Genomic DNA, 27732 nt, shown 5'->3' on the forward strand with positions numbered 1-27732 from the left:
AAAAACACAATGAACTGTTGGGCTAAAAATAGGAGAGCAAAATAAAAAGAGAGAGCTTGAGAGTGCAGAAGGAAATAATTATAAGATAAGTAAATGGAGAGGAATATTCAGATGTAAATCATGTTTGGTTACGCCCTGATGAAGACTACAAGATTATTGAGAAAGAAGAACATTTGAAGCAGAATGGCTGTTAATAGAAGGATATAAACATAGTGAGATATGTGGATAGTGAAAGGCATGTGAGTCAAGGACAAGAATATGGAAGGATCATCACATGGACGTTTCATGTTTTGTGATATCCTAATGAAGGCTTCAACTTTTGCAATAGACATGAACACAAGGATTGGATTGGTCATTGATGGAAGAAGGTAATTGAAAAAGGAGAGAGATTAAGAGCATGGGAGGCACATTAATAAATAGACAAGAAAATAGAGAAAGATGCGATTCAAGATGCCGACTCTTTAGTCAAAGAGTGTGACTAGGATACACACCATTTTTATGATTATCTATTTGGGGTTTTCCTACAAAATGAATTCTCAGAATACATTCTTTGCGAAACTTATATCTCAAAAGGTGCCGTTTACCTAAAAACAAAACCAAGATAGGTTTTTCTATTGTTTTGGGGTGAAGTATCATTTTCTTGCTTTACTTTTGAAATATAAATTCCTTCATTTTCTAATAAAACTTATTATCTCTTTTCTTATTGACTCAACATTATTAGAACTTGCCCGAAACCTACTTGTATAAGGTAAAGATGATGTACCTTCATTGTAGGATTTAAAAGATGTGAGCTATAGATTGTTCACAGTACCATTGACAATGTCAAAAAGTAAAAGAGCGTTAGTTAGACTTTTGTACTTGCTTCAGAATAATAAATGGAGTATGTGTCTAACTCCCTAGTTTTATGCTCATCTTTTTTGTTTTCAATGATATATTTGCATGTTTTCAATCCAAAATGAGGTGTCAAGTTCCCATATACATATAGGAATGTCAAGGACTTGGCACAAACACTTGAGGCAAGATGAGGATTGAGGACTCCAAGTAACATGGCTATTGTAAACTAGGTTTTGGTATGAGTAGTTATGTTGACACACTGATTTTTTGGTATCTGATAAGAGTATTTTAATACTCTTGAACATGAGTTAAGAAGGTGAAAAATCATGAGGGATCACTACCTTTGTTAGTTCGTTGGTGTGCAGGCAAAAGCTAAAGTAGTGCATTTCAAGACTTAATGACTAAAGTAGTGTGTAAATCTTCATTAGTTTCCCAATAAACCGGATGTCTTGGTTACCATTTTGTTCTACTGTTCTCTTAATAAGAAATTTCTAAATGCGTAAGTAAAATTGAATCACAAATGTCATGATCTTTCTAATTGCTCATCATATTCTCTATTATTAAATAATTCATATGCTTGCTTAATAGAAAAGAGTTAACTTCCCTTTTTACAGTTTCACTTCTGTCCTTGCCTCTCCAGCAATGCTGCCTGATGGCCATTGCTTTATAAAATATTTCCATTTTCCATGGTAGGCTTGCTTACAGATATAACCTTCATTTGTGAGACAGCTATCAAAACACCAAATTGGGAATATAGTATTATTCTTCAGTGCCATAGTTATGTGAGCTATAGTTGCTGTTAACTGCAGTGGTGTATTAGTAGATGATAGGAAGGTTATGCAAAAAATACCCTCAAATTGCATCTAATATGCTTCTCCTCCCCCCCCCCCCTCCTCAGCTGTCCAGTTGTTCCAACCATTGTAAATGAACCCTTTCCTCTTCTCTTCAATCGAAATCCTTCAATCCAAACACACCACTGAACTTTTGTTTGGTCAATATGATGAAAGATTGGCATACTTCGTTAAATTTTATTCTTCCAATCACATACACATATATAATATATATGTTCTTATGGTGAAAACCAAGGAGTAAATATGCGGCTTAAAGGGGTATGCATGTCCTGTAAATATTGGCAACATTGGTCGTTACAGTGACTACTGGGTAGACTTAGAGGTGAAAGTACCTCTTAAATTCTCACATATATACCTTATAAAGTGGTTTTCACAGTTTGCAGCAGATCCTCCCTTCTCTTGTTCTCTCTCTCTCTTTAAATATATATACACGAAAGAATGAAGTGATATTTTATCTCATTGTAAGAATTATGGTGCATTGTAGGATGAAGCAGTGGATGATTCTACAGACTCTTTATCTATCGAGCAAATTTGTGAAGAGAATATTCAATTATTCGCCAGGTAGATTTCTTTGTTTGACCTCCTGAATGCTTGTGTGCCAACTTCTTACATGTGTATAGAACTTCTCATGGTGTCAATCGTTTAATAGCTCCTTTCTGGACTGAGGTGATTGTACTTCTTTTGTGCTATGGGATTTTTAGACATTCACTTTGGTGTCTGTGTTGTGTGCAATTAAAGTGAAATGAAACCAAGCCTTTTCTTATTGGGGTTTTCTGAGATCAAGGAACCATTCTGTCTTACATTTCTGATCCAAAGCTATGCTCGGCTATGAAGGGATGTGCACGCGTTTGATATGAAATGTTTTTAACATTTATGTGGTTAGTTATAGTGCGGTAGTTGTGAATATTATCATCTTAAACAGTACTTTTTGTTTATTTCTTTACTATTAAGTGCCTAATTGCTGATAAAAGACACAGAAGTCATGGCCTGGCAAAAATAAAAAATATTTTAGAGAATTACTTATTGAAGATTAAATTGTTTTAGCTTACATAAACAATATAGAGATTTTCTTTTGTTATTGTTTTTGAAATATTTTTTATAGTAAGGCTGTTTGAGTTTGTCTTTTGAAACAAACCCTTGGAACTTTGAGTATGATGGATCCATCTATCATAGTTTTTTAAGTAAGGTTTGTAGTTGCAATTTCAAATTCAATTCGGAATCTTAGTTATCATGTTCGAACTGAAAATAGGTTTTGGTCGATTGCTCATGCAGTCTAGTTGTGGCAATGTAGAATTAGAAGTTCAATTGTTTGTGGCATTGGATAGTTTAGTATTGTACTTGTGGAAATTATGAACCTGCTATACAAGAGAGTTGGGGAAAAGCTTGCTTTCATAATAATTGTGCAAAAACAAGGCCGCATCACCGTATTGCAACCGTATTGTAAAGGTTTTTGAGTTCACCTCGACCAAAATGTAGGCTGCATTGACCGCCAAATCATCCGTGTTGACCGCGATATCCGTTTCGCGACCATTATCGCGACCTTGACCAAAACCGTATTTTTGCACCATCATATTAAAAGAGAGTGTGGAAAATTATGAACCTAGCTTGGGAAGATTTTCATTGGCTACAGATAGGGTCTACATGGCGACTCATACTCAACTGTGTAAAAGCCTGGGTATCCAACTGAATGAGGGAAAGTTCTATGGTTTATGTGAATAAGTTTTACGCATAATTATAAAAAATAACTTTAGACTTTTCTGCAGATGTGAAGCACATGTGCAGAAAGAGCATGAGCTAAAGCATATGGTATGTATAAGCTAGTCATGTTATCCTTCTGTCAACAGTTATGCACTCTGTTGATTCCGAATGATGTATTTGGATGTTGTTTTCACTTCTGATCCGTATAGGTCAGTAAATTGGAGAAGGAGTTGGTTGAAACAAGAAATAAATGTGCACAACTTGCGCTACACTTAGAGAAGAAAAAGCAACAAAGTCAATTGCAGCAATCAGGGCATATTTGATCAGTAAATTCTCAGCTGTCTAGTTGGTGCAATGTATGAGAAGAAAGACTGTTGAAACTACGAACTGTAAGCACCTCGTCCTTTTTCTGTGCTCTTATTGACTTGGAATAACAAAGATTATTTTTGCGGTGATATATCTAACTCACATTTTGTGTGATGCACTGTTTCCCATCGTCGTTATAATCGTACTCATGTTTAACATCTCTAATTTTGTAGGAATTTGATGCAATTGACGTGAGAAATATTGTATGTATTAAGCATGAGCTTCAATCATGCAGGCATGAGTGATGAGTGTTGTCCTAGCAAGCTCTTCCCAGATGTTGTATGCAAACTTACATAGCAGCTCTTGCACGAATGTAATTGCGACTCGTATCATCTCAAGCTTCTTGTGGAAATGTAGGGGAATGTAATGTGGCATCATCTCTTGAAAACAGGACTATCAAAGACTTGTAACTACAATACTTGGTAATTTATGGTCTGTTTGTCTAATTGTATGGTAAACTGGTAACTGTACAGGATGCTATCTAAGAATCTTGCCTAGTCGGACTTGAACAGATATAATTTTAGGTATTCCATTCATAAAAGAAAAAATTGCCCAGAAATTTTCTCGATTATTTGTGTAATTACTGAATATCAGTAAGTTAGGAGAAGAAAAAGAAAGGGAAGGAAGGGTACAAGTAAGAAAAGGAAAGGAAAGGGAGAAAATAATAAGGGAAGTTTCTTTGTTGGTTTAAGTAAAAAAGAAGGGGGAGTAACACTTTGTTTGAATAAGAATTTATGAAGGGAAAAGAAAGGAAAACGAAGGGAAGAGGTGTAAAGAAAGGGAATAGAATATATTTACGGCTCGTTTGATAGTTGGTAATAAACAATGATAATGAGAATGAAAATTAGTGTAATTATAGTTGAAAAATACTTACCATGATAATCATGCTTGTCCAATTTTAATTATCTTATTTTCTTCATAAAATTCATTTTAATGCATTATTATTGGAAGAGATGATATCAGGCGGTAATGGAAATTTATAAACAAAAAAATTTTTATGATCAAAATTTCGTCACCATGGTAATGAGATGAAATTTTTGACGAAATTTTACATTATAAATCATTTTCATCATCACCATGTAAGACCATTAACTAAATGGGCCGTTAAGGTTTTGTGTTTGTTTAAAAGGGGAAAAAAAAAAAGAAAAGAAAAGATTTTACTTCTAAATTTATTTAATTTAGGAATTTTATTAAAAACAAAGTGAAGTTACTTAATCATTTCAAATTCCTTTCTTTATCTCCTTTAAAATTATTAGCTAAACAAAGAAAATTTTATTCTTTTAAATCTTTCACATTTTTTACCCTCTAATTCTTTCAAGTAAAAATAAAAGTGAAAGATGTTAGAATTAGAGATTGAGAACTCTATAGAGTATTATGATGAAGAATCATATAACTTTTATTATTTGATAGAATGAAATTGTTTTACAAAGGACATTACATGAATGAAAAAAAAAATATATATATATATATATATATATATAGAGGAATAGTTAGTTGTATGTAACTAACTATTAAAGATCCTAACAAAACAAATAAAGAACAATATTAGTCCTTTAATATATGTACAACTGAAGAGATCACATGTTGATTATATTAAGTAGTATCTGTGGGAGCATCAATTAAACCAATATTTTCATCATCCCCCCCCCCCAATCTCTTCAAGGAGACAGACTAAGCACGTAATTTCAGAAGCAACTGCAGCTATTGCTCTATATTCAGCTTCAAGTATTCTGTTTCTTTGACGTCCAGCTTACATGTGATTCACCAAAGAGAATAACATACCCAGTAACAAACTTTCTGGTATCCAAACAAGCTCCTCAATCGGAGTCGGAGTATGCCTTTAGCTTTAGAGAATCACTGCCCTTAAGAACAATGCCTTGACTCGAGGTTCCTGCTACATAATTTAGAGTATGCAACAAGGCCTTGTAATGTAACTCAGTTGGTCTTTGCATGAACTAACTTAGAGTCTAAATAATAAAAGAAAGATTCGGTCTTGTATGGTTTAAGAAGTTTAGTTTGCCTATCAAACTTCTGTAATGAGTTGGGTCATTAAGAAGTGGTGAATCATTGGAGTATAGTTTAAAGTTCAAGGGAAGAGGAGTGACCACCTTTTTGAAGGTATCCAGCTTAGATGATCAAAGGAGGTCATTAGTGAACCTTTTCTGACTTAGAACAATACCGTTGTCAAGATAGGTAACCTCGAGGCCCAAAATATAGTTGAGTTGTCCCAAGTCTTTAATGCTGAAAATTTTTGCAAATGAGCCTTGAAAGATTTCATTACAAAAATGTTGTTCCCTGTGACTATGATATTGTCTACATATACAGCCACTATGTAAGGGATTTGTGATCCTTTTTTATGAACAACGAATAGTCATTCTTGGATTGTATGAAACCTTAGTATAACAGTTCAAGGGTTAGTTTGGCAAACCATTGTCGGGATGATTGTTTTAACCCATATAAAGACTTCTTGAGTTTGCAAACAATATTGGGTAGTGTGTTTAGTCCTTCTGGAACAGTTATATAAACCTCTTCATATAGTTCTCCATGCAAAAAAGCATTGTTGACATCTAACTAAAAGATAATCCAGTTTCGACAAGCAGCTAACGCAATGAGACATCTTACGATGGTTATTTTGACAACAGGAGAGAAAGTTTCTTGATAGTCCACTCCATATTGTTGACTATACCCCTTTGCTACAAGTCTTGCTTTGAACCATTCTAAGCTATCATCAGATTTCAACTTAATTTTGTATATCCATTTTGAACCAATGGGCTTTTTTCCAATAGGCAGAGTTACCAGCTCCTAAGTATTATTTTGCTGCAAGGCATCAAGTTCAAGTTGCATAGCTTGCTTTCAATTATTATCTTTTACTGCTTCATTATAGTTTGTTGGTTTAGTCCATTGAGATTGTTTTTCCAAAAATATCTGAGACTTATGAGGAAGATTAGAAAAAGCAACAATATTACACCAAGCACTATTTTGACAAACATAATCAGATAAATAAGAAGGCGGTTTATGTAGTCTTTCAGACCTTCTATGTGGTGTGTTGTGGGATGTGTTGTGTGGCGTGTTATCAGCTGCCTGCCTACTGATAATAGGTGTGTTGGTAACAGGTAAATTATTAAGTTCATGGATATTAGGTGTAGATGTATTGTTCGGAATAGAATTGATTTGATGTATAGGTGTAGTGGCATGTTGGATAATGGGAATAGGTGTAGTAATGGATGAAAGCTTTTTTAAAGTGGGTGTACTAGTGTTAGGAGCATTAGAATTAATTTGTCTTAAAGTAACATGCTCATTTCCAAAATCATCAGTCCATAAGGGCACGTTTTCGGGTATAGTACTAGTTGGTAGATAAAAGGTAGCATAGGGTGAAGAAGTAGGTGTGTGTAGGTGGTAAGGAAAGTGTTTTTCATAGAAGACTACATCTCTAGATACAATAACGTTCTTATCTTTTATATCATACATCTTGTAAGTCTTTTAACCATAGGGATAACTTATAAACACACAAGGAATAGCCCTAGGTTGAAACTTTGTTCTCCCTTTTTGTAAGGTAGAAACAAAACCCAAACAACCAAAAGATCTCATATGATCTGTACTAGGTGGTATATCAAATAATTTTTGGTAAGGTGAAACATTTAGGCATCGTTAGAGGTGTTCATTCGGGTGATCGTGTCGGTTTCAGACGGCTTTCATTCAGTTCGGTTGTATTTCGGATCGATTATATTTCGGATGCGTGTTACGACGAGTCATACTCGGGTCGGGTCGGTTAGTCACGGTTCGGTTGAAGATCGGTTATTCGAGCTATCGGGTTAGCATCAGTTCGGTGTCGGTTGAAGTTCGTATTGAGTTTCAATCGGTCGCAAGTTGTCGTCGGTTAATAATTGGTTGGATTTTACCGGGTACAGATTGGGTTCGGGTATTTTTCAAGTAGAATTTGTCTACGAATTGCAAATTACTAATTATTGTTGATCGAGTCAGTATTAGATTAAGTTTTTAGTCATTTTTTAATTGATGATAAGGTTTCTTTACCTAAAGCAAAATAGTGAAAATGCAAATCAATTAGTGATCATTATTACATTGTTACTTTTATTTGTTTGACCGAAAATTAAAATTATAAAGTTCTATCAATTTTCATCTAATTCGATCAAAAGTAGTTAAATAAACATTGATCATTGATTATTAACTCTAAATCTATGAAACCATGTATTTATAACATTTATTTTATAAAAATATTTATCACTTTGTTAGAATAACTAATAAGATGATTGAATATGAGTCGATCATATTTCTATGTAAAAATTTGGTTCAGGTTTACAACAGTTTGATCTAAACTTCGTTCGGGTTAAGTTGGTTTTAGCCATATCGAATTTGATTTCGAGCATGATTTAGGTCGGATATGAATCGGGTCGGTCATTATTAGGTTCAGGTAATCTCGGTTAACGGTTATGTATCGGTTACAAACATCGGTTACAGCTCGGGTTTAGTTTTCCCATTTTTGGTTGTCAACCAGTTCGGGTATAACTTCGGGTCGGGTAATGTCGGTTCGATAAACCTAAAAAAGGAACACATTTTCGAGTCGATTTACTTTTGGTTTCGGTTCGGATTTTCGGGTCGGGTCAGTTTTGAACAACCGCATTGTAAAGGCAACCCGCAGCCTATTGATTATATATGCAGCGGATAAAATACAGTCGCCCCAAAAGGATTTGGGCAAATTAGATTGAAAAGAAAGGGCACGAGTGGTTTCAAGAAGGTGTTTGTGCTTTCTTTCTACAACACCGTTTTGTTGTGGCGTGTCCCTACAACTTTTGTAATGTTCGATACCAAATTTTTGGTATATTTTAGCCATCTGCCCTTCACACAATTCTTTAGCGTTATCTGTTCTAATGACTTTAACATGTTTATTAAATTGTGTTTGTATAAAACGAAAGAATTAGCATAAACAATCAACACAGTCATTTTTATTTTTCATTAAATAAACCCAAGTTATTCTTGTAAAATTATCAACTATAGTAAAAAAGTAATTACATCCATTGTAGGTTTTATGAATGTCCCCAAGTATCTATATGAAGCAAGTCAAAAGCATGATTTGTCTTGATGTAGGTATCATGGAATAGAAGTCTATTTTGTCCTGACTAAGGGCAAATAGATTACAAGAAACTATCTTTAATACTCTTTGTATCATTCTCAGGAAAAACAATCTTAAGCTTGGGAAAGGGTGCATGCCCAAGTCTAGTGTGCCAAAGTTTAGCATGCTCCATCATATTTTTTGAATTGACAACACTTGCTAGGGGATGAGCTTCGCTTGAAACGTCATGTGCTTTATCCTTTGTATAATAGATACCATTGATAAGTTTACCCGGAGGCAAATAAGTCCTTGTCAAATGGTCCTGAAGAAGGCAAAATTCTTGAGAAAAAACAGCAAGAGCATTTGTATCTATGTATATTTTGCCAACAGAGATAAGATTAAATTGAAAATGAGGAACAAAGAACACATTTTTAAAGTCACTTTATCATTTAATCTGACATTTACTATCTTGGTGACTTTATGTTTACTACCATTTGGTATAGTAATATAGTATTTAGAGTGACTAACATCATTAACATTATCAAAGAAATTTATGTCATTGCATATGTGATTTGTTGCTAGAATTAATGCTAGAAATAAGACAGTATATACCTGCAAGATTTGTTGTATTTCCTAGTTCAATTTTGTCCTCTGTACTGTCATCCCTTTTTTCAAGAAAAGATAATAGGTTAGCAAATTGTTCATTAGACAAGCCAAAATGATTACCTTCAACATTTTCTTCTGCAAGATTTGTATTCTTGTAGATGCAGCTGTGTACTTCTTATTAGACTTGATTTTGGTAGGATACCCATGTATCTTGATACATCGATCAATGAAATGTCCTGCTATCTTACGGTGCTCACAAAAATATGTTGGTTTCTTCCCTTTTTCATAATATTTTTTCTTTTCAGATGCAAAGGCCATTGGATCAGGGGAATTTGTTTTGCTAAGCTCTTTGTGGCTCTCCTCTTGTAGAAGCATTCAGTACACTTAGTCATCTCAGGAAGATTTTTAAACATTAAGAGGTTGGTTCTAACTTGATTGAAATAAAGATCCAGATTCATTAGAAAGGTCATTATTCTTTATTCTTGTTGTATCTTTACAAAGTCAGTATTGGGATGACAATTACAAGATGGTAAGGGTCTTAAGTCATCTATTGCATCCCATAATGACTTAACTCTTGTGAAATATTCAGCAATAGACATACCTAATTCTTGAGTAGTATTTATCAATTTTTCTTGTAATCTATACATTTGAGAGGTTGAGGGTGTTCCATACCTTCCTTGAAGATCATTCTATATGTCACTTGCTGTCTCGAAATACATAATACTTTTGGCAATATATCTATCAAGAGATGAGATGATCCATCCTATAACCATGTTATTACACCTTTTCCGAGTTGTCTCTTCAAGAGAATTATCTATGGGTTTGGATAAACTACCATCAACAAAACAAATTTTTTTTTAGCATCAAGACTTATCATCATGGATCTTTTCCAATCTGTATATACTATTCCATCAAAAACCACCGATACCAATTTGATACTTGCGGAATCCGAAGAATGTAAGTAATAAAAACTACTTAGATCTTGAGTTGGGTCAGAGTAATGTCCTCCTTTTTTTGGGATTAACAGAAGAATTGGTGTGTTCCTCCATGAGAAGCAAGAAAGAAAAGAAAGAAAGAACAGAAGCAACAAACTGCAGAAAATTTGAAACAACAGATTTCGTGTTTTAGAAAAAAAAAAAAAGAAAAGTGTTTAGACAAATTTAATCTAATAGCTCTGATGCAATGTTAGAATTAGAGATTGAGAACTCCATAGAGTATTCTGATGAAGAATCATAACTTATGTTATTATTTGATAGAATGAAATTTTTTTTTACAAAGGACATTATATATATATATATATATATATATATATATATATATATATATATATATATATATATATATATATATATATATATATATATATATATATATATATATATATATATATATATATATATATATATATATATCGAGGAATAGTTAGTTGTATGTAACTAACTATTAAAGATCCTAACAAAACAAATAAAGAACAATATTAGTCTTTTAATATATGTACAGTTGGAGAGACCACATGTCAATTATATTGAGCAACATCTGTAGGAGCATCAATCAAACCAATATTCTCATCAGAAGATGAGTAATATCTCCTTATAAATTGTTTCACAATCGAAAAGATTTGGTTAGTAATAAAATTATAGTGCTTATTTATTTTAAATTTTTTTTCTTCTAAATCCTTTTCCATTATAATTAGTATTTAGTATCTAAACGAAAAATATTACATCATTACAATTGTGTTTCTTTTCATTGGCTTCAATCCCCTCAATTCAAAGTTCAAACAAAGTGTAAATATAGCAATATTGACAAGAGCTTGAAAAATATTTGAAGTCAAATCATTCAAGTTTGTGCAATCATATATGATATATCATACTCAATATTTTCAAATTAATAAATTTCTACACAACATTTTCAAATTTTAATATCAATAATATGGAGTTTTAATAATAGTTGAAAAAATAATAAATTTCTAAATGGATAGCTAATTGTGGCAAATACCAACCTTTTATTTGGATTTATAGGTAAAATGAATAACATTATTATCATTACCTTTTACTTTTTATTTGTTGACAATTTTTTAATTATGTAGTCACCTTTTTTCTCTTAAATTTTCAATTTTACCCTCAAAAATATTCTAATTATATGTTTATTGAAAAAAACCATAAGACTCGACCATCTTTTGTAGAGGATGTAATGTCAGTAATGAAATTGCTGTAAATTTAAGCTGCTCCCAACTCCCAAGTCTCATGTACAAAAAAGAAATTAGGAGTAACAGACTTGACCTCATTTCGTGTCCGTAAACCTCAAAGAAATTAGGAGTAACAGAGATTGTTGATCAGTCAACCGCAAAGATGAGAAAGCGCGATTTAGCCATTCTTATGCTTGCTGCTTTCGCCGTTTTCTTTTCTCTCCAGGTTCATTCCTATTCTTCTTTGAACCCTTTTAACTATATTTATTCAATTTTCAGTTCACTTCTTCATAATCATTCTCAATTTCTATTCGATTCTGTGATTTTCTTTTTTTTCTGGAATAGCATGAAGGAGATTTCTCATTCAGAGAAACTTGGTTCCATCTATTGGATGATTATCCTATTAAATTCGAAGCCGAACGTCTTCCTCCTCCTATTGTTGCTGATCTCAATGGCGATGGCAAGATTGAAGTTCTTGTCGCTACTCACGATTCTAAAATTCAGGTTTTTTAAATTGTCCTTCGTATTGTAAATTGTGATTATCATAACACTTTCTAATTTTTGAACCTTTGTATTAATTGAATTAGCTTGTGTATGTACTCTTGTACCGTTTTTGCCAAAAGATAAAGACAAGGTTTAGAATCTTAGTCTAAGAACTTACACTACACTACGGAGGCACAGGCCAAGAGACTTTACCAAATTCGAACCGCCTGCCCTTCATCTTAATCAAACTAGGTTTGGATTTTATTTTGGCAAAGTAAATTTTATAGTGTGTCAGAAAAAGCCAAATCAATACAAAACGAGTCAAAACCTAGGAGACACGACACATCCGAGGCTCAAAGAGGAAACAAAACTCCCATCATGCGCTAGGGATGGAGGTGGGACCTCAAAAGAACATTCTTTTAGCAAAATTCTACATAATACAAGCTAGATCAAGCCTATACATATAGCTAAGACTATCTAATACACTCTTATCAGAGTCAAGTCAGCCGAGGCCATGGCATTATAAACAATAAAAACCAGCAGCACTAGTGGCTTCATTCAAGCATAAGCCATCGAATAGGGCATTGAGCCATTCAAAATGCGACTCTGCAGCCATCAGACAAGAGGGACAAGAGGCTTCTCATTTGCCCGAGCATGCCCAAGACCTAGGACTAGGCAGCAACAGGTGTGTTAAACTACTAAGATAACTGCATTACCCTTGAATATCGTTTAGTCAAAACCAACAGTACATCCCAACACAACATCAAACAATTGACATCAATGCAGCAGAAGCGTCAAACAGCATTGCAATTACTAGTCCAACAATCGACTATCATTGAAAGCAACCAAATACCCACGGGGTCAGCTTCACATCAGTAGTCCAGCAAATATATGGGAGGGGGGCACCAACAACTACTAGAAACCCACCACGTTTGCAGCCATCACGGCGGCAAGTCTACGATACATCCTCCATTACTAGCAAGGATGTCCCATGACGCCAGTAACCCTAAACTTGGGAAATTTCAATAATAGCAACAAGCACAAACAACAGACTCACACAAAACTGTAATGTTAGCCTCAAAACCAGCAATATCAGAAAGCTAGGCATTATAGCCAACAATACAGGGTATATCCAAAAATCGAGGGAATAGCCTTCAACCCTCACCTTGATGGGTCGACTTTGTTGTATTCGACAATTGAAATTGGGGCTAGATTGAGGGTTTCACCCAACACATATAGAAGCAGTAAAAGAAACTTGCCTTGAGAATGAGACAACCCAAGAACTTTGGGTTCAAAAACCAAAAAAATCGAATCTGGATCTTTGATTTCCGCCACTTTTACGCATCTCTGCCTTTGTTTTCCATACCAGAGAACCTGCAATGGCTATGAAATCACTTCCGAAAGCCAATAGATGAGGATTTGGGGTTGAAATAGGTCAAATTTTGGGTTTTAGGGTTCACATTTTTCAAAGTCGGGATCTGAAGAAAGGTCCAAATCCGGCATTGATGGCAGTTAACTCAAATTTGAGTTCAAGAAGATAAAGCAAACACTTAGAAAGTCGTGCTAACCCCCTTCTCGGTGGTTGATTTTTCCTTCTACCTGCCATGGCGGAGAAATGGAGATTACTTAGCAGAGAGGAAAGTTTTTCCACATTTTTCTACTCAATTCTAAAGCTTGGAGGGAAAAATTGAATTTAGGGTTTTCATGATTCATGTGTCTTCAGTTATCAACTTGGTTTTTTCATTTTCATCTGGTTGTTGATTTGCTTGGTTATAAGATATAACTCAATTGGTGCAGCGTTCCCCTGGTGGAAAAAAAAATCTAGGAGTACCTTATTTTTGCGAGTTTTTTGGTTGGAGAGAGTAAAATTTACATTTCAGAATATATACGACTGTGAAGTGCTAATTTCTTTTGCTATGATTTATGTTGTAGTCTTGATAAGGATTAAAGGAGAAAATAATATCTTAGGGAGGTACTAAGGGAAACCTTATTTTTGAAGACTTTGTGAAAAATTTAAAAGAATGTCTGCATCAATGTTATGGTATTCGACTGTCCAAGGAAGCTTATAGTAGATGAAACTGCAGAGCTGAGTAAATTTATTTTGTGGTAAGGTTTGTCAAGATTTATTCTAGCAAGTTGTGGGTCTGAATGAGCAATTCAAACCCTTAGTATCATCCACAAAAATTCTGGTAGTTTGCCCATTTTTATCGTCTACTATATGGTTTTGCATATCCAAGCTTTTCATATGCATTTTCTCTTCTAGCCTTGTATTTTCCTTATCGACACATCTAATAAAAGTTGCACATCTCTAAACCTATTTAATGAATTTTCATCATCTGTCACTAGGTACGCTCTTTTTTTTATCATTGCGTCCTTTAATCGTTTGAAATAAATTTTTATCCACCGAGTACAATGAATTCTATGCAAAACATAGTGCAAAAACAAGGTTTTATTGCATTACATTGGCTATGTTATAAAGGTTTTTAAAAAATTGAATCAATATTTCTCGCGTTTTAAGGTGTAAAAAAATCGCGCTTTGGGATGTTTTGAGGAATATCTCATACATTTTTCATTATGATAACCACATCACTCTCATTACTGAATCCCGAGCCGTTACCTTGTATCGTGGGCTCGCGGCCGTTATCGTGATCGTGGGCTTGCGGTCGTTACCACATCATTACACTATGATGCAAAATAATCCTTCAGTATGGTTGATGATGTTTGTTTAGTTTTATAGCCTGCAAGCAATGATATTTTTGATTAATAGATGTGGGTTTGTTTCAGATGAACAAAGCTAGAAAGTTACATGGAAGATGTGGAAGGAACAACATAATTACGGGGAAATACTGCTTTTTTTCATTAAATATTTTTCTGACAAGCGACAAATATAAAACTGAATTAGAGCTATTACTGTTTATTACCGTATCTTTTTCAGGGATGAATATCAAGTGCAGTATCCAATCCCACGATACGGAAATTATAGATGTCCTCAAGGAAGTTCCTCCTACTAACCTTGACAAGACCGTATCGCGTCATATCGGCCGCGTTGTAAAGGTTTTTAAAATAAACGAACCGATATTTCCCGCGTTGTAAATGTGTAAAAAAATCGCGTTTTGGGCCTAATCAAGGGTTATCTTATAGTGTTGACCGATATTTAAACGTTACAATAATCGCGTCACTCTTGTTACCGCATCAACGTTTTGTTATTGCGATCGCGGCCGTAACCGCATTTTTACACTATGCGCCAATGTTTAATTCAATTGATGCATTAACCTTTCGTCAATTGATTCCACTGCAGATTATTGTTTTCCTTCAGTCTTTGCTCTCACTGTATTAATTGGTATCTATTTTTAGGTGTTGGAGCCTCATGCTAGACGTGTTGATGAAGGATTTAGTGAGGCACGTGTCCTTGCTGAGGTGACTTTGTTACCTGATAAAGTCCGTGTTGCTTCTGGAAGACGTGCTGTATCTATGGCAACAGGATTTATTGATCGGACTTATCGACAAGGGCAGCCACGTAAGCAGGTAGTGGTAGTGGTGACATCTGGATGGTCCGTGATGTGTTTTGACCATAATCTTAAGAAGTTATGGGAAGTAAATTTACAGGTATGTAGGTAGTTCCTCCTAAATCTTCTGTAGGAAAATAAGGAACAAAATAAACTCTGATATTAAATCATGGTCCTGGTTTGGTTTTGTTTTTGATTTGGTTTGGTTTGATTGGTTTGGTTTTGATTTGGAACAAATGGAACAAATGTTCCAACTTTTTCAAAAAATCACCCAAAAACTTGAACAATCAATCCAAATTGAAAACTAAACTACCAAAATTACCCCACGTGGTGTAAACAAATGAAAACAGAAATCGGTGATCGGGGGAGGCTCAACCATATCATCGCCATTTCTCCATCTACCGCAAATCCACAATGGGTCCAGAATGATTATATGGTGATCTCATGGATCATCAACAATATCGACTGCGACCTTGTAGAATATTTTCTTGACTACACTACCTCCGCTCAAGATTTATGGACAAGAATCCACTTCATTCTCGGACCCGTTCCGCTACCTCCTGTTGATGAGACCATTCAGCGTGAGGTTGCGAGGGGGAGAATAGAAAAGACATCATCAGGATTTAATCCCTCAGAAAATCAAAACCCAGATTTAAAAACAAACCCAGAAAATTTGAGACAAGCAAACCTAGAAAACCCAGATTCAAAATTGAACTCAAGTGATAATGGGCCTCACTAGAATTTAGAAAACATTGGTAAAAGGTAAAGAAAAAATTTAATGTTAGAAGGAGATGAAGAAAAGCAACTGAAAGTTATGGAGAGAGAAATGGGGTTGGAAATAATTGGGGCAAGTAAGAAATTTCAATTATGGAAATCCAAATTGACGCGGAGGACAAAATCCGAAGTCCAAATTTTTGACCCAAATAATAAAATAAATCAACTCAATTTGTTTCTTGACCTTTTATCTAAACCCGAAAAATGGAAAATCAATTATGAAGAATTTGCCGAAGAGATTATCAAAATGTCCTTTGTAAAATCAAAAGATCAACTAGCAGACCTTCTGTTAAAGGCAATTGGCTCAAAAGCGTTGAAGAGTATTTTGGCAAGTTTGGTTTCGGTCACCCAAGACCAAACTTGAGGAGGAGTGTAGGAAAATAAGGAACAAAATAAACTCTGATAATATATTATCTCTTTATTTTAGGAAATATTGTGTTAGAATATTATCCTTCTATTTTAGGAATTTAAGATATTGTGTTATTTTAATTTCTATGTTTAAGTTCTTGGGCTTTTGTATAAATAGGGGTGTTTTTACTCTAATTATAAATAACACAAATCCAGTATTCACCAGACTAAACCCTAACCAAATTTCGCATTATGATTTTCTACATCTTCTCTTGGCTTGATATTTTCAATAATCATTGTGCTGTATGCCTGTATGGTCTGCAGGAAGATTTTCCTCACAATGCCCATCACAGAGAGGTCGCGATTTCAATAAGTAATTATACAATCAAGCATGGAGATACAGGGTTGGTTATTGTTGGTGGAAGAATGGAAATGCAACCACAGGTATGCATAGTATCTTATCTGTTGCATAATGTTTGTTGTTACGTACTGCTCATTATCTAAACCAACTTTTTGTGGTTTCCATTAGTGTGGACTGGATTTTACATGTCTTTGTTTTGTCATTATGATTTTCTGTTGTAATCATTTATTTATTTTTGTTAATAATACTGTTAAATGTTAATACCATTATAGAGTACATAAAAAATCAGCATTGTTATAGAGAGACTAAGCTAGGCCACGAGGGGTGCGCCCATGAGAAAAAGAAAAAAATGTAGGATCTGGACCATACAGAGATGTGCCCTTAGCCCCTATGACCATCGTGTAGCCTTTTATGTACAAAACAAGCTATGTCAAGCATCACTTCGAATCTGAAATTTGACTTCAGCTATAAGAAAGCCTCAAGAAAATGAAGTTAAAATCTTGATGAGGATAGGCTATAATTGAAGCAATCAAATAATTTATTCGTTTCTTTCCTTTCAAGTAGATGGTGCCTTGTTTGTCAGTGTTTCGTCTTTTTGAATTTTTATGAAACTATTTTTGTATGTTATCAAGTTTACGCGCTTATTAAAATGCAGATGATTCTGAAAGGAAACTTCTTAGTGTTGTAGGGAACTAGTTCATTGTTTTCTTTTGCAACAGTTCCACCAATTTCTTCCTTTCAATATTTCATCCTTTGCGGCCTTTATTATGGTATTTAAATAATTACTTTTTTTCTGTAACTGGTTGCAGATTCTTTTGGATCCTTTTGAAGAGTTGGAGATGTCAAAGCAGAATGCAGAACAGCATAGGAGAAGTGCTGGTGAAACTGAGGTATAAAGAGTGTAAGGATGATTTTTTTTTCCGAGTCCTTGTTATATCTCATGTTAATTCTTAACAAGTGAAAGTAAAATATGTTTCAAGGATGAGTTTCAGACCTGTGACTGTTTATTGTAGCAGTCATCTATCTGCATTTTGAGTGAACTTTGTCTGACCCTTCTCATGATCATTTGAAACTTGAAAGACACCCTTTAATAAATGCAATCATACAAAAGTTGAGAAATCTGGGGAGAAAGAATCTAAAGGGAAAGGTGAACACAAAGTTGTTTTGTGTTTCTTTCCCCATGTATCACGTAGATGGCCCTAATTTCTAATTTGATGTGTTTTAGTAACATACATGGTTTCTTTTAGCTTGTAAATAAATTTCAGTTTCTACCTCTCTTGCCCAATATATTTGTTGTAATGACGATTGTTGCACTTATTAACAGAAAAGCCTTAATCCCAATTAATGGGGCCCGTCACCTGAATAGACAATTTAATGTGGAAGATCGTTGGTGAGAATGACGTTGTGCTCTTTTTGCCTACACACTGTAAACTTTGCATTACAAATGGCATAATCTATTCAACTAAATAAAAGTATGTGCATTGTGGAATTGATTTGTATATTTGCTCGTTAGTGACAAATGACGCTGATCTCTGTTTAGTGGAACTTTTTAAGATATGCGATTCTTCTCAATCAACATACACAATATTAATAATTTATGTTTTCTGCCCTTGCAGACTGTGGAGAACAGTGAAGTTGTGGATTTGCGGCATTTTGCATTTTATGCATTTGCAGGAAGAAGTGGCCAACTCCGATGGAATAGAAAGAATGAGGTTCCTTTTGTTTCTCTATTATTCATGCTATTCCTTTTAAGGTGTTGTGTTAAGTTATATCCCCCAATTATTTTTTTTGTTGTGCTGTGTATTGTGCACCAATGTAGAGAAAGCATCTGTTTTGGTCAAGACATTTGTGCTTTCATTTACAGAATGGAGACAATGTATTGTATTTATACAAGTCTGTGTGCAATAGAGAGGGGAAGAGATAAGTTTCAAGAGTTGAAAAAAGTATCATAAATGGCCTAGTTTAGCTATCGTGGTTGTAACACCCCGCTTAATTTCTACCTAATTAGGCCAAGGTGTGTTGAATACAAATAGCATAAACCAATATAATACTGAACGATCTCTATAATGATTGTAATTTAAAACCTCATTGATAAAATCCAATATTTAGACCTCATAAATAACTTTGATATAACATCTCAGTATTTATATTATTGCAATTAACATTTAGTATTTGAATTTTTCTTGTACGTGTTGACTCGAGTGGTTTTTGTTGACAACTTTAATTTAAGTTGATATTGTTGACTTTTTGATGTAGTAACCTTGTATTTTATATAGCGTTATTGTTAATGTGTTTGAGGTTATTTATAGAAGTTATTTTTGAGGTTTATTTATTGGATTTTATTATCGAGACTTATATTTACCAACATTATTTAGTAACGCCTTAGCCTATTAGGTAGAAATTAGGTGGGGTATTATAGTGACAGAACCAAATGTTATGTTTGTGTAAATTTGTGAATATAAAGGACAAAGTATGAAGTAAGTGACGAAAAAGGTACTATCCTAAATGGAAATTTGGATAAAGAAAAAATAAAAGAGGAGATGCTGTATAAGCTAAATATACGGTTGAAATCGGAATTATTTTTCGAAAGTGTTTGTTCCTAAACATTTTATGTAGATTTAATTCCCAATATGTTACCATTATTGTTTTTTTTTTTCACGGTTTCTATTGTTCTGCAAATATTCTGTACATTTTATATCTTCTATAGTTTCCATGATTATATAGTATGTTAATTCTATGTCAACAAAATGAAAGCCAATGGACATTGGTCGTGCAAGTAGCTCTTGTAAATTATGCATGTTTTCCCCTTCGAAGAGTCAAATCTCAGTAGCTATAATCCAATAATATATTTAGATTATCACATCGACTGCAGACTTCCTTGTGATTAAGTATTCAGACTTTTGGATTTTTTTTCTGTTGAAGAAATCCTTATGGAGCCCGTCTAGAAGATGGAAACATGACATGGGGGGTACCTTGTTTTGTTAAAAGCTTTTATTGTTTCTTTGATAGAAATTCCTCTTGGCCTGATATTTGGTAGAAGGAAGCTCATCCTAGAGCTTGTCTTTCCTCTTGCATGACTGCCAATCAAAAGAAACAAACTACACTTTGTTCTTTAGTGGAAATTTTCTTTGCAACCAAAAATTATGTTGATCATCTTTAACTCCTTTATCCTTGGTTCTTTCACTTTGGCATCTTTAACTCCTTGTTATGTATATGTTGATTACTTGTGTTGACAATCTGTAATGTGTTGAAGAAAATTGAAGAGCAATCCTCCGATGCATCCATGTTGATTCCACAGCATAACTACAAACTTGATGTTCATTCACTGCATAGTCGTCATCCTGGAGAGGTGAGTCTATCCATTATTCTCTTTTTAACCAAGTGTCACTATTCTTTTCCAATTTTGGGATGATATTTATCTACAAAGTAAAAACGTCAAAGTATTATGGTTAGGGATGTCAGCCTGTTGAGTAGTTGAATTCTATTGTAGATTGTCTGGTACTTCCTCAATTTTTTAGTTGCAACATTTCTCTTGAAGAGCGCTCAAGGGAGAATTGTTGCAACAAAACTAAATTTTTTTTACATAAGGTAGCATCTAGTTTTCATGAAAAGCTATTGGTAGCACTTTTGTAACATTTTTCCATATAGTAGCATCCAGTTTATGCACTATCTAATTGTCGTAGCATTTTCCGTTAAATTCTTGTTAATTTCTGTTTAATTCATCATTTTGTAAGATTTTTCTACATGGTAGCATCCAATTTTTGCTCTCAAATGTTTAATTCACCATTTTAACGTTTTATTCACCGATTAATTTATCAACGACCTTAAATGTTGTAGCAATTTTATTTTCATTCAAATTATTGGCATTATAAAGTTCAAAAGGTGCATTACAAACACTAATAAATAATTCATAAAACGCATTTTATAAGCTCAAAAGGTACATTTTATAAGTTCAAAAGGTGCATTCCACTAATACATATTTACTTAATTGTTACAACATTTAAGGGCGTTGATAAATTAATCGGTAAATTAAAAGTCAAAGTGGTGAATTAAAACATTTGAGAGCAAAAACTGGATGCTACCATGTGGAAAAATGTTACAAAATGATGAATTAAACGGAAAGTAACAAGAATTTAACGGAAAATGCTACGGCATTTAGATAGTGCATAAACGGAATGCTACCATGTGAAAAAATCTTACAAAAGTGCTACCACTAGCGTTTCTTGAAAACTGGATGCTACCATGTGGAATTTCCCTTTATATAATTATAAATCTGATCTTTGATGAAGTTCTGTGTTTTATCGACTGCATTATATTTGTCCGTCTCTGGCCAAGTTGTCGTTGACTGTACTTTGAAATAAAATTTTGAATCCTTTATGTCAATAGCCCCTTTCCATATGGTTAATAACCCGTTTTAGCCTTCTACATTTAATTCTTTGTACACTACAGAAGGTCCTTTTGTACTTTTGATGATATATCTTCATTAGTTGATTCACTTTCTGTTGGATTCTGCTTTCTTTGTATGCCTTTTTCCATTACAATTTCACTAAGAAAAATCAACCTACAGTTTGAGTGCAGGGAGTTTAGAGAATCTATACTTGGAGTGATGCCACATCATTGGGTAAGTTGTACAACTTGATCACCTCTCCGATGTCCTACTTAAAGCTGGATTCTTCATGTTTGCTTATTGAGCTTTATACTAATGCAAGTTAATGTCAGGATCGGCGAGAAGATACTTGTTTTGAGTTGGCCCATTTCAGAAGGCACAAAAGAAAGACAATAAAAAAGCTTTCTGGAAAAAATGCTAATTACCCTTTCCACAAACCTGAGGAACATCATCCTCCGGGAAAGGATTCAACAAAAAAGATCTCGAAGTTTATTGGAAAAGCTGCACAGTATGCTGGCTCAGCTAAATCAAAAAAGGTTTTTTTTAATAGTTTTTTTTTTTTTTTTTTTTAATTCTGACATTGTGAACTTGCATTTGCTTTTTTTTCAAACATGACTGAATCAGGATATTCTGCTTGGTGAGATTCCTATTTTAGCAGGCAACTATCAATGATAATTGATAAGTGATAACCCATTGAAATACATAACAAATTCTTCATTTAAAAGCTACAGCCACTTGGTGTTCTGTTGAAAGATGCTGTGTGGCTTGTTAGTATTTGTGTGTTCTTTTTTCATTTGAAGAGGAACATTTTGAAGAATTATCAAATTTGTAACTTTCAAAACACTTTGTAAAAGAACAGCTGACAGACCTTTTCCAATTTGTAACTTTCAAAGCACTTTGTAAAAGAACAGCTGAGAGACCTTTTCCACAAAACAGTTGCTTTAGATGTTTTCCATTATGACACTTTAGTGTCTTTTGTTTTTCCTATTAAAATTACGACTTCATATTTGCAATAAATGACCCCATTTTCCGCTAAGACTGCATATAACCAAGTGAGCATCTTTTAACCATTTCAAACTGATTACTTCAATAAAAAACCTTCATGGTGTGATCATGCAAACAAGAGTATATTTTAGACTGTTTGTGCAAAATAAATATTAATCATTTCCTCTTAAAGTGCTGTATATATTTCAGGGTTTCGGGGTTTTTGTCATGTTATGCATGTGATTTGATTATTTATTGATTGGATCTTAAGATTGTTTGTTTGGATTGTGAGGGTATATCTCGGATGCTGAGAATTTCATTTATATTTCATCTTAAGCTCATTTTGGCTTTCTTATCCTGTGCAGGCAATGCCATATGTACCCACAATAACAAACTATACACAACTTTGGTGGGTTCCAAATGTTGTTGTGGCCCATGAAAAAGAGGGCATTGAAGCTCTTCATTTAGCTACTGGTCGTACAGTTTGCAAGGTTAACATTTACTTGATCTAAAGCTTAAACTTTATTTGCTATATAATCCCTTTTATATAACTCGTTCTGGAATTTGGATCATTTGCGCATTCATTTTAGAATCATGCAAGATGAATCAATCTAACGTTTAATCTTTGCTTGTTTCGTAATCACCTGTTATAGTAGTATAACTCATTCTGGAACATTTACCCATCCATATTAGAAGAAGGAATCATGTATAATCTTTCTTATGCTTCAGAACTTAAATATTTGGTTTTCCAGTAGACCTTTAACTCATTTTATATTATACAATCGAATAAATCGCATAGGTCAATGACGTGAGGCATGAACCACTAGTTGGAAGAATAGGTTATGATATTTATATTCATCGTGATATTAATTTGCAAGAAGATTAAGGAGATTGTGAAGTCAGAAAGGAATAGCCTGTGCATTGATAGGGGCCCAACTTCAAAAACAAATTCATAGGAAAAAGTGCTAAAAAGTGTATGGTTGATGTCTTTGTAGGACATTTTAACAGGAACTTTTGACTTGTTTTACGGACAACAGGAGCATTAACATTTCTCTTTGGGTTTTAATTTTATTTTCGCTGGGGCTGTGTTGTGCTATTGTGGTCGCCGCTTATCTTGAGATAAAGGCTTTGGCATTGTTGCATTGGGGCTGTGTGCGATAAGTGATAACTTGTGTATACATTGTGCTTGATTGTACATCTGACAATATGTTTAAAATATTTGCCTTAATCTAATCTTGTTACATAAAACTATTTGTTGCCACCAGCTTCATCTTCAAGAAGGTGGACTTCATGCTGATATCAATGGAGATGGGGTGTTAGATCACGTACAGGTAAGTTTCTATGCAATGCTTTACTGCGTTTGATGTATGTATCTAGCATGTAATTGATTTTAGTTACAGTGACTAAGGAGTGCATTTGATGATTTTTGCTCAATCAATTACTTTTTCCAAATTAGATAAATTTTACATTAATGTTTTGGTGGGAAAACCCAAGTATTAGATGATAGAACAAGTCCGTGTCATTCAATGCCTACGTATTCAAAAAGCATCACTGAATGTATTATTCCATAGTCATAATTGAACGTTCAACCTTTACCATGGCTATCAAATTTTAATTTGTGAGAACTACGCGGCTATTCAAACAACATTTCTAAGTGGCTCCCACTTAGAGCGAGGTTTGAGGGGGTAGGATGTAAGCAACGTTACCTTTGTTATACACTTGTTAGTGATATAACATGAAACAATAAGCATGAACAAAGAAACATAAAACATTAAAAATATGAAACATTAAATGTGAAAAAAATGTAATAGACAAGGTTGATACAATCATGGTCCTCCTCCCTTCAACATGCGATTTGATTTAGAGAATACTTCATATTGAAAATAAAATATGTTTGGGAGTTTAATGTCCCAACATGAGAGCATGATTAAGCTGTGAGGGGATGTTGGACTTTCCTAAGGTATATAGTTCTTTAGTTATTAAGTACAAATGACTCCTCAAATCATGTAGACTTTTTACTTAAGTGAAGTTGTTGATGGTATTTAGAAATCCAAAGTCAATCTGAAACATCTGTATTTATACAAGGGTAAAGTTGCGTATACTTGATCTCTCCTTTCTCCATATCCACCTTAGATGGCTGCCACTTGACATTGGGGTGATGTATGTTGTTTTTGCATTGTTAAACAATGTCTAGAGCATGAAAAATGCTTTTCTAAAAAGGTTATAGAATGTTGATCATCAAATTGGTGATGAATGGATCCCTCACTAGATCTTCTATTTGAAGAATGCATTCACCTCCTGAAAGTTGATTAAAAAGGAGTTGGAATTTTTTTTTCCCATTTTGCTTATATTGTCAAAGAGGAGAGTAGTGATCAGTTGACTTAAGGTGCTTTAGATAGCTTGTCTTTTCCATTCAGATTGTCGAAATTAGTCTCCTTTTATAGTGTCGTAAATCTATACATTAGAATCTTAAAAATTTTAGTTTCTGTAGGTGGTGGGTGCTAATGGTGCGGAACGAACAGTTGTTAGTGGATCTATGGAGGTACTCAAGCCTTGCTGGGCCGTTGCTACGTCTGGTGTTCCAGTGCGAGAACAGCTATTTAATGCTTCTATTTGTCATCATTATTCTCCGTTCAACTTATTTCAACATGGTGAATTCTCACGAGGTTTTGGTAGAGCTCAAGATTTTAGTTCCTTGGAGGTTGCCACGCCAATTCTCATCCCGAGGAATGATGGTCATCATCATCGGAAGGGAAGCCATGGGGATGTCATCTTCTTAACAAGTAGAGGAGAGGTATTATGTTGCAACTTCTTTTTGCTGTTTTTTGGGTTGAATTGTATTTTTTGAGTTTGTATTACGCAAATTCAAATTTCAAATAGCAGTATTCACTTGGATAAGGTATAGCAAGAGTTGAAGCAACAAATTGTAATACCCCAGATTTAGCTTGAAAAAGGATTGATAGACTACTCATATCAACAAGGTGCATCTTCTTTTCATGGGAGCCCATTTGCTAAGAACTCCACAGTTAAGCGTGCTTGGTGGGGAGCAATCTTAGGATGGGTGACCTCCTGGGAAGTTTTCCCGGGGGCGCACGAGTGAGGCCAAAGTGCGCTGGAAAGACTTGTGTTGGTTTGTGGGGCTAGTCTACAGTCTTCATGAGTAGTCACCGGTGGTCCGTTGGGCCGGGGTGTTACACAAATAACTCACAGGTGCATACTATACTACATTTGATGAGGAATCTGTCTTAAAGTCTGCTGAATCATTGGTGATTTGTGTATCATCAATATCTTTTGGATTTTCTACGGGACTGTGATCCATATATGGGATATGTTAAAATTGTCTTATCACTTTCTGCTTGTTACTCTGTTTGTTGTATTGCTGCTTTACTGCTCAAACGCTTAATATATTCGTCAGGTAACATCATACTCTCCTGGTGAACATGGGCACGAGGCAGTCTGGCAATGGCAGATTCTGACAGGAGCGACCTGGTCTAATCTACCTTCGCCCTCTGGAACAATGGAATCTGGTAATGTGGTTCCTACGCTGAAGCCGTTTTCTCTGCGGGTTCATGATAATCAGAAACTGATTCTTGTTGCTGGAGATCAAGAGGCTCTAGTTATCGCTCCTGATGGTAGCATAATGACAACACTTGAACTCCCCGCACCACCAACACATACCTTGGTTTCTGCAGACTTCTCAAATGATGGGCTGAACGACCTCATCCTTGTTACTGAAAATGGGGTGTACGGATTTGTTCAATCCAGGCAGCCAGGTGCGCTCTTCTTTAGCACGTTAGTGGGCTGCCTGATTATCGTGATGGGAGTAATTTTTGTTACCCAGCATTTGAACTCAGGGAACGGAAAACCTCGTCCTCCTAGGTGATCGTTGAGGATTTTATTATGAAACTTCGAAACAACTGCAAGTAAAATCTTGAGTAGTTTTGCCCAAAACCATGAGAGAGCATTCACAAGTTTCTGGAGAGGATACAAGGTTTTGTAGCTCGCTCTACAATGAGATATCTCTGAGGGGCTCTGATTGAGGATTCCTCAATCTTATATTGAACGTTGAGACAGTATAAGTTATACCTGTTTAAGACATTTTCTTGTAAATTAGCAGTTGTAGTTCTTTTTGTTAAAACCCTGTTTATTGGGTGTGTAGTTTTTACTTGAACTAGTTTTGACTTGCCGGAATTTCCTCTTGAGCTATACTTTTTCTGTGATATACCATTTGAAGAAGCAGGGCGGCGCATATTTTAAATTTGCACAAAATACTGCAAATTACAAACTTAATTCTTATTTAACCTTCCAACACAAATTTATATCCTCTATTGTTTATATAGGATGAAATTTTTATTTTTTCTATTTCTCAATACCAATTGTTATATCACACAGCGATTTATTGTTTTCAATAAATCGCTATGTAAAGTAGCGGTTTATTAATTATATAGAAATAGAAATAGAGGAATTTTTTTTTTTTTTTTTGAAAAAAAATGTTATATAAATTGCTAAGCGATCCATTGTGTCACTTAGTGATATATAAAAGATTGTTTTTAAAAAAACTTTAATGTTGTTGAGATTTGATCCCTAAATCTTTTATACATACTATAAAAATGTCTTATTGGTAATTGGACTAAGCTATAATAATTTTTTTATTGTTTTGTAAAATTGTCCATTTTCTTATTATTTTTTTATTTTCCTAGAACTTATTTGACTCTTTGTAAATTACATTTTTAGTCATTTAATTTAAATCAAAATACCTCTTGATGAACTGTTATGTTACTTAGTAGTTTATTTTTGAGAATAGTTTTTTATGCTCAAAATATAATACAAATAAATAGCTAAGTCACTTATTTATTATTTTATTTTATTTATGTTTTTATTTTTAAAGCAGAATACTATTAAATTTTTAAATCACAGGACAATTTGTTTTGTAAAACGCTGTGACTTAGCATTTTGTATTTAAAAACGTTTTTAAAATATATCTACTTTTCTACGTGCACCGAACGCATGAAATTATTTTTTCTTTGAATGCACGATGGAAATTAACCCTATGCATTATTTTGGGCATAGATTCTATATTTTCCAACGGACTATGATCAAATAATTAATATTTCACTTGTTCCTTTTTACGTTTGCATAAGGAAATGAAAATCTATGTGGATAAAAAAAAGAAAAAAATTATTTTGAATAATCCAATCTTTAAACTATAGTGATTGGTAACGAAAATTTGAAATGAATGAGATTATTTATCTACTTAATTCCAAATATAAGATTCGGGAAA

At 34.1% G+C, this 27732-nt stretch overlaps 2 protein-coding genes across 4 annotated transcripts in view; both read left to right on the forward strand.

Annotated features, from left to right (window-relative positions):
* Nucleotides 1–4192, forward strand: part of LOC130820289 (protein MICRORCHIDIA 2-like) — a 29579-nt gene extending 25387 nt beyond the window's left edge. The window contains exons 16-19 of one of the 3 annotated variants that reach the window (XM_057685610.1): nt 2170–2246; nt 3449–3491; nt 3593–3772; nt 3985–4192. In XM_057685610.1, the coding sequence (XP_057541593.1) occupies nt 2170–2246; nt 3449–3491; nt 3593–3706 (234 nt within the window). In that variant the 3' untranslated portion in view covers nt 3707–3772; nt 3985–4192. Of the gene's footprint in view, nt 1–2169; nt 2247–3448; nt 3492–3592; nt 3773–3922 lie in introns of those variants that run through there. The other 2 variants (XM_057685609.1, XM_057685611.1) reach the window with 2 other exon arrangements.
* A 7391-nt stretch (nt 4193–11583) lies between these two features.
* On the forward strand, nt 11584–26720 carry LOC130820290 (uncharacterized). The gene is made up of 13 exons (XM_057685612.1): nt 11584–11834; nt 11954–12112; nt 15446–15697; nt 17044–17163; nt 17890–17970; nt 18697–18792; nt 20334–20429; nt 21648–21701; nt 21800–22003; nt 22817–22942; nt 23717–23782; nt 24943–25245; nt 25867–26720. Exons 1-13 carry the CDS (start codon nt 11772–11774, stop codon nt 26332–26334), a joined length of 2088 nt encoding a protein of 695 aa, XP_057541595.1. The 5' UTR covers nt 11584–11771; the 3' UTR covers nt 26335–26720.
* The last annotated feature ends 1012 nt before the right edge of the window (nt 26721–27732 follow it).

This window comes from Amaranthus tricolor, chromosome 8 (genome assembly GCF_026212465.1).
Source record: "Amaranthus tricolor cultivar Red isolate AtriRed21 chromosome 8, ASM2621246v1, whole genome shotgun sequence".
Lineage (NCBI taxonomy): Eukaryota > Viridiplantae > Streptophyta > Magnoliopsida > Caryophyllales > Amaranthaceae > Amaranthus > Amaranthus tricolor.

Excerpts from the sequence above, each read along its gene's own strand:
- LOC130820290 (XM_057685612.1), top strand. The coding sequence starts at position 11,772 with ATGAGAAAGCGCGATTTAGCCATTCTTATGCTTGCTGCTTTCGCCGTT. Across the intron at positions 22,004-22,816 it reads GCTCAGCTAAATCAAAAAAG|GCAATGCCATATGTACCCAC; the intron begins GTTTTTTTTAAT and ends TATCCTGTGCAG. Across the intron at positions 22,943-23,716 it reads CTGGTCGTACAGTTTGCAAG|CTTCATCTTCAAGAAGGTGG; the intron begins GTTAACATTTAC and ends TGTTGCCACCAG.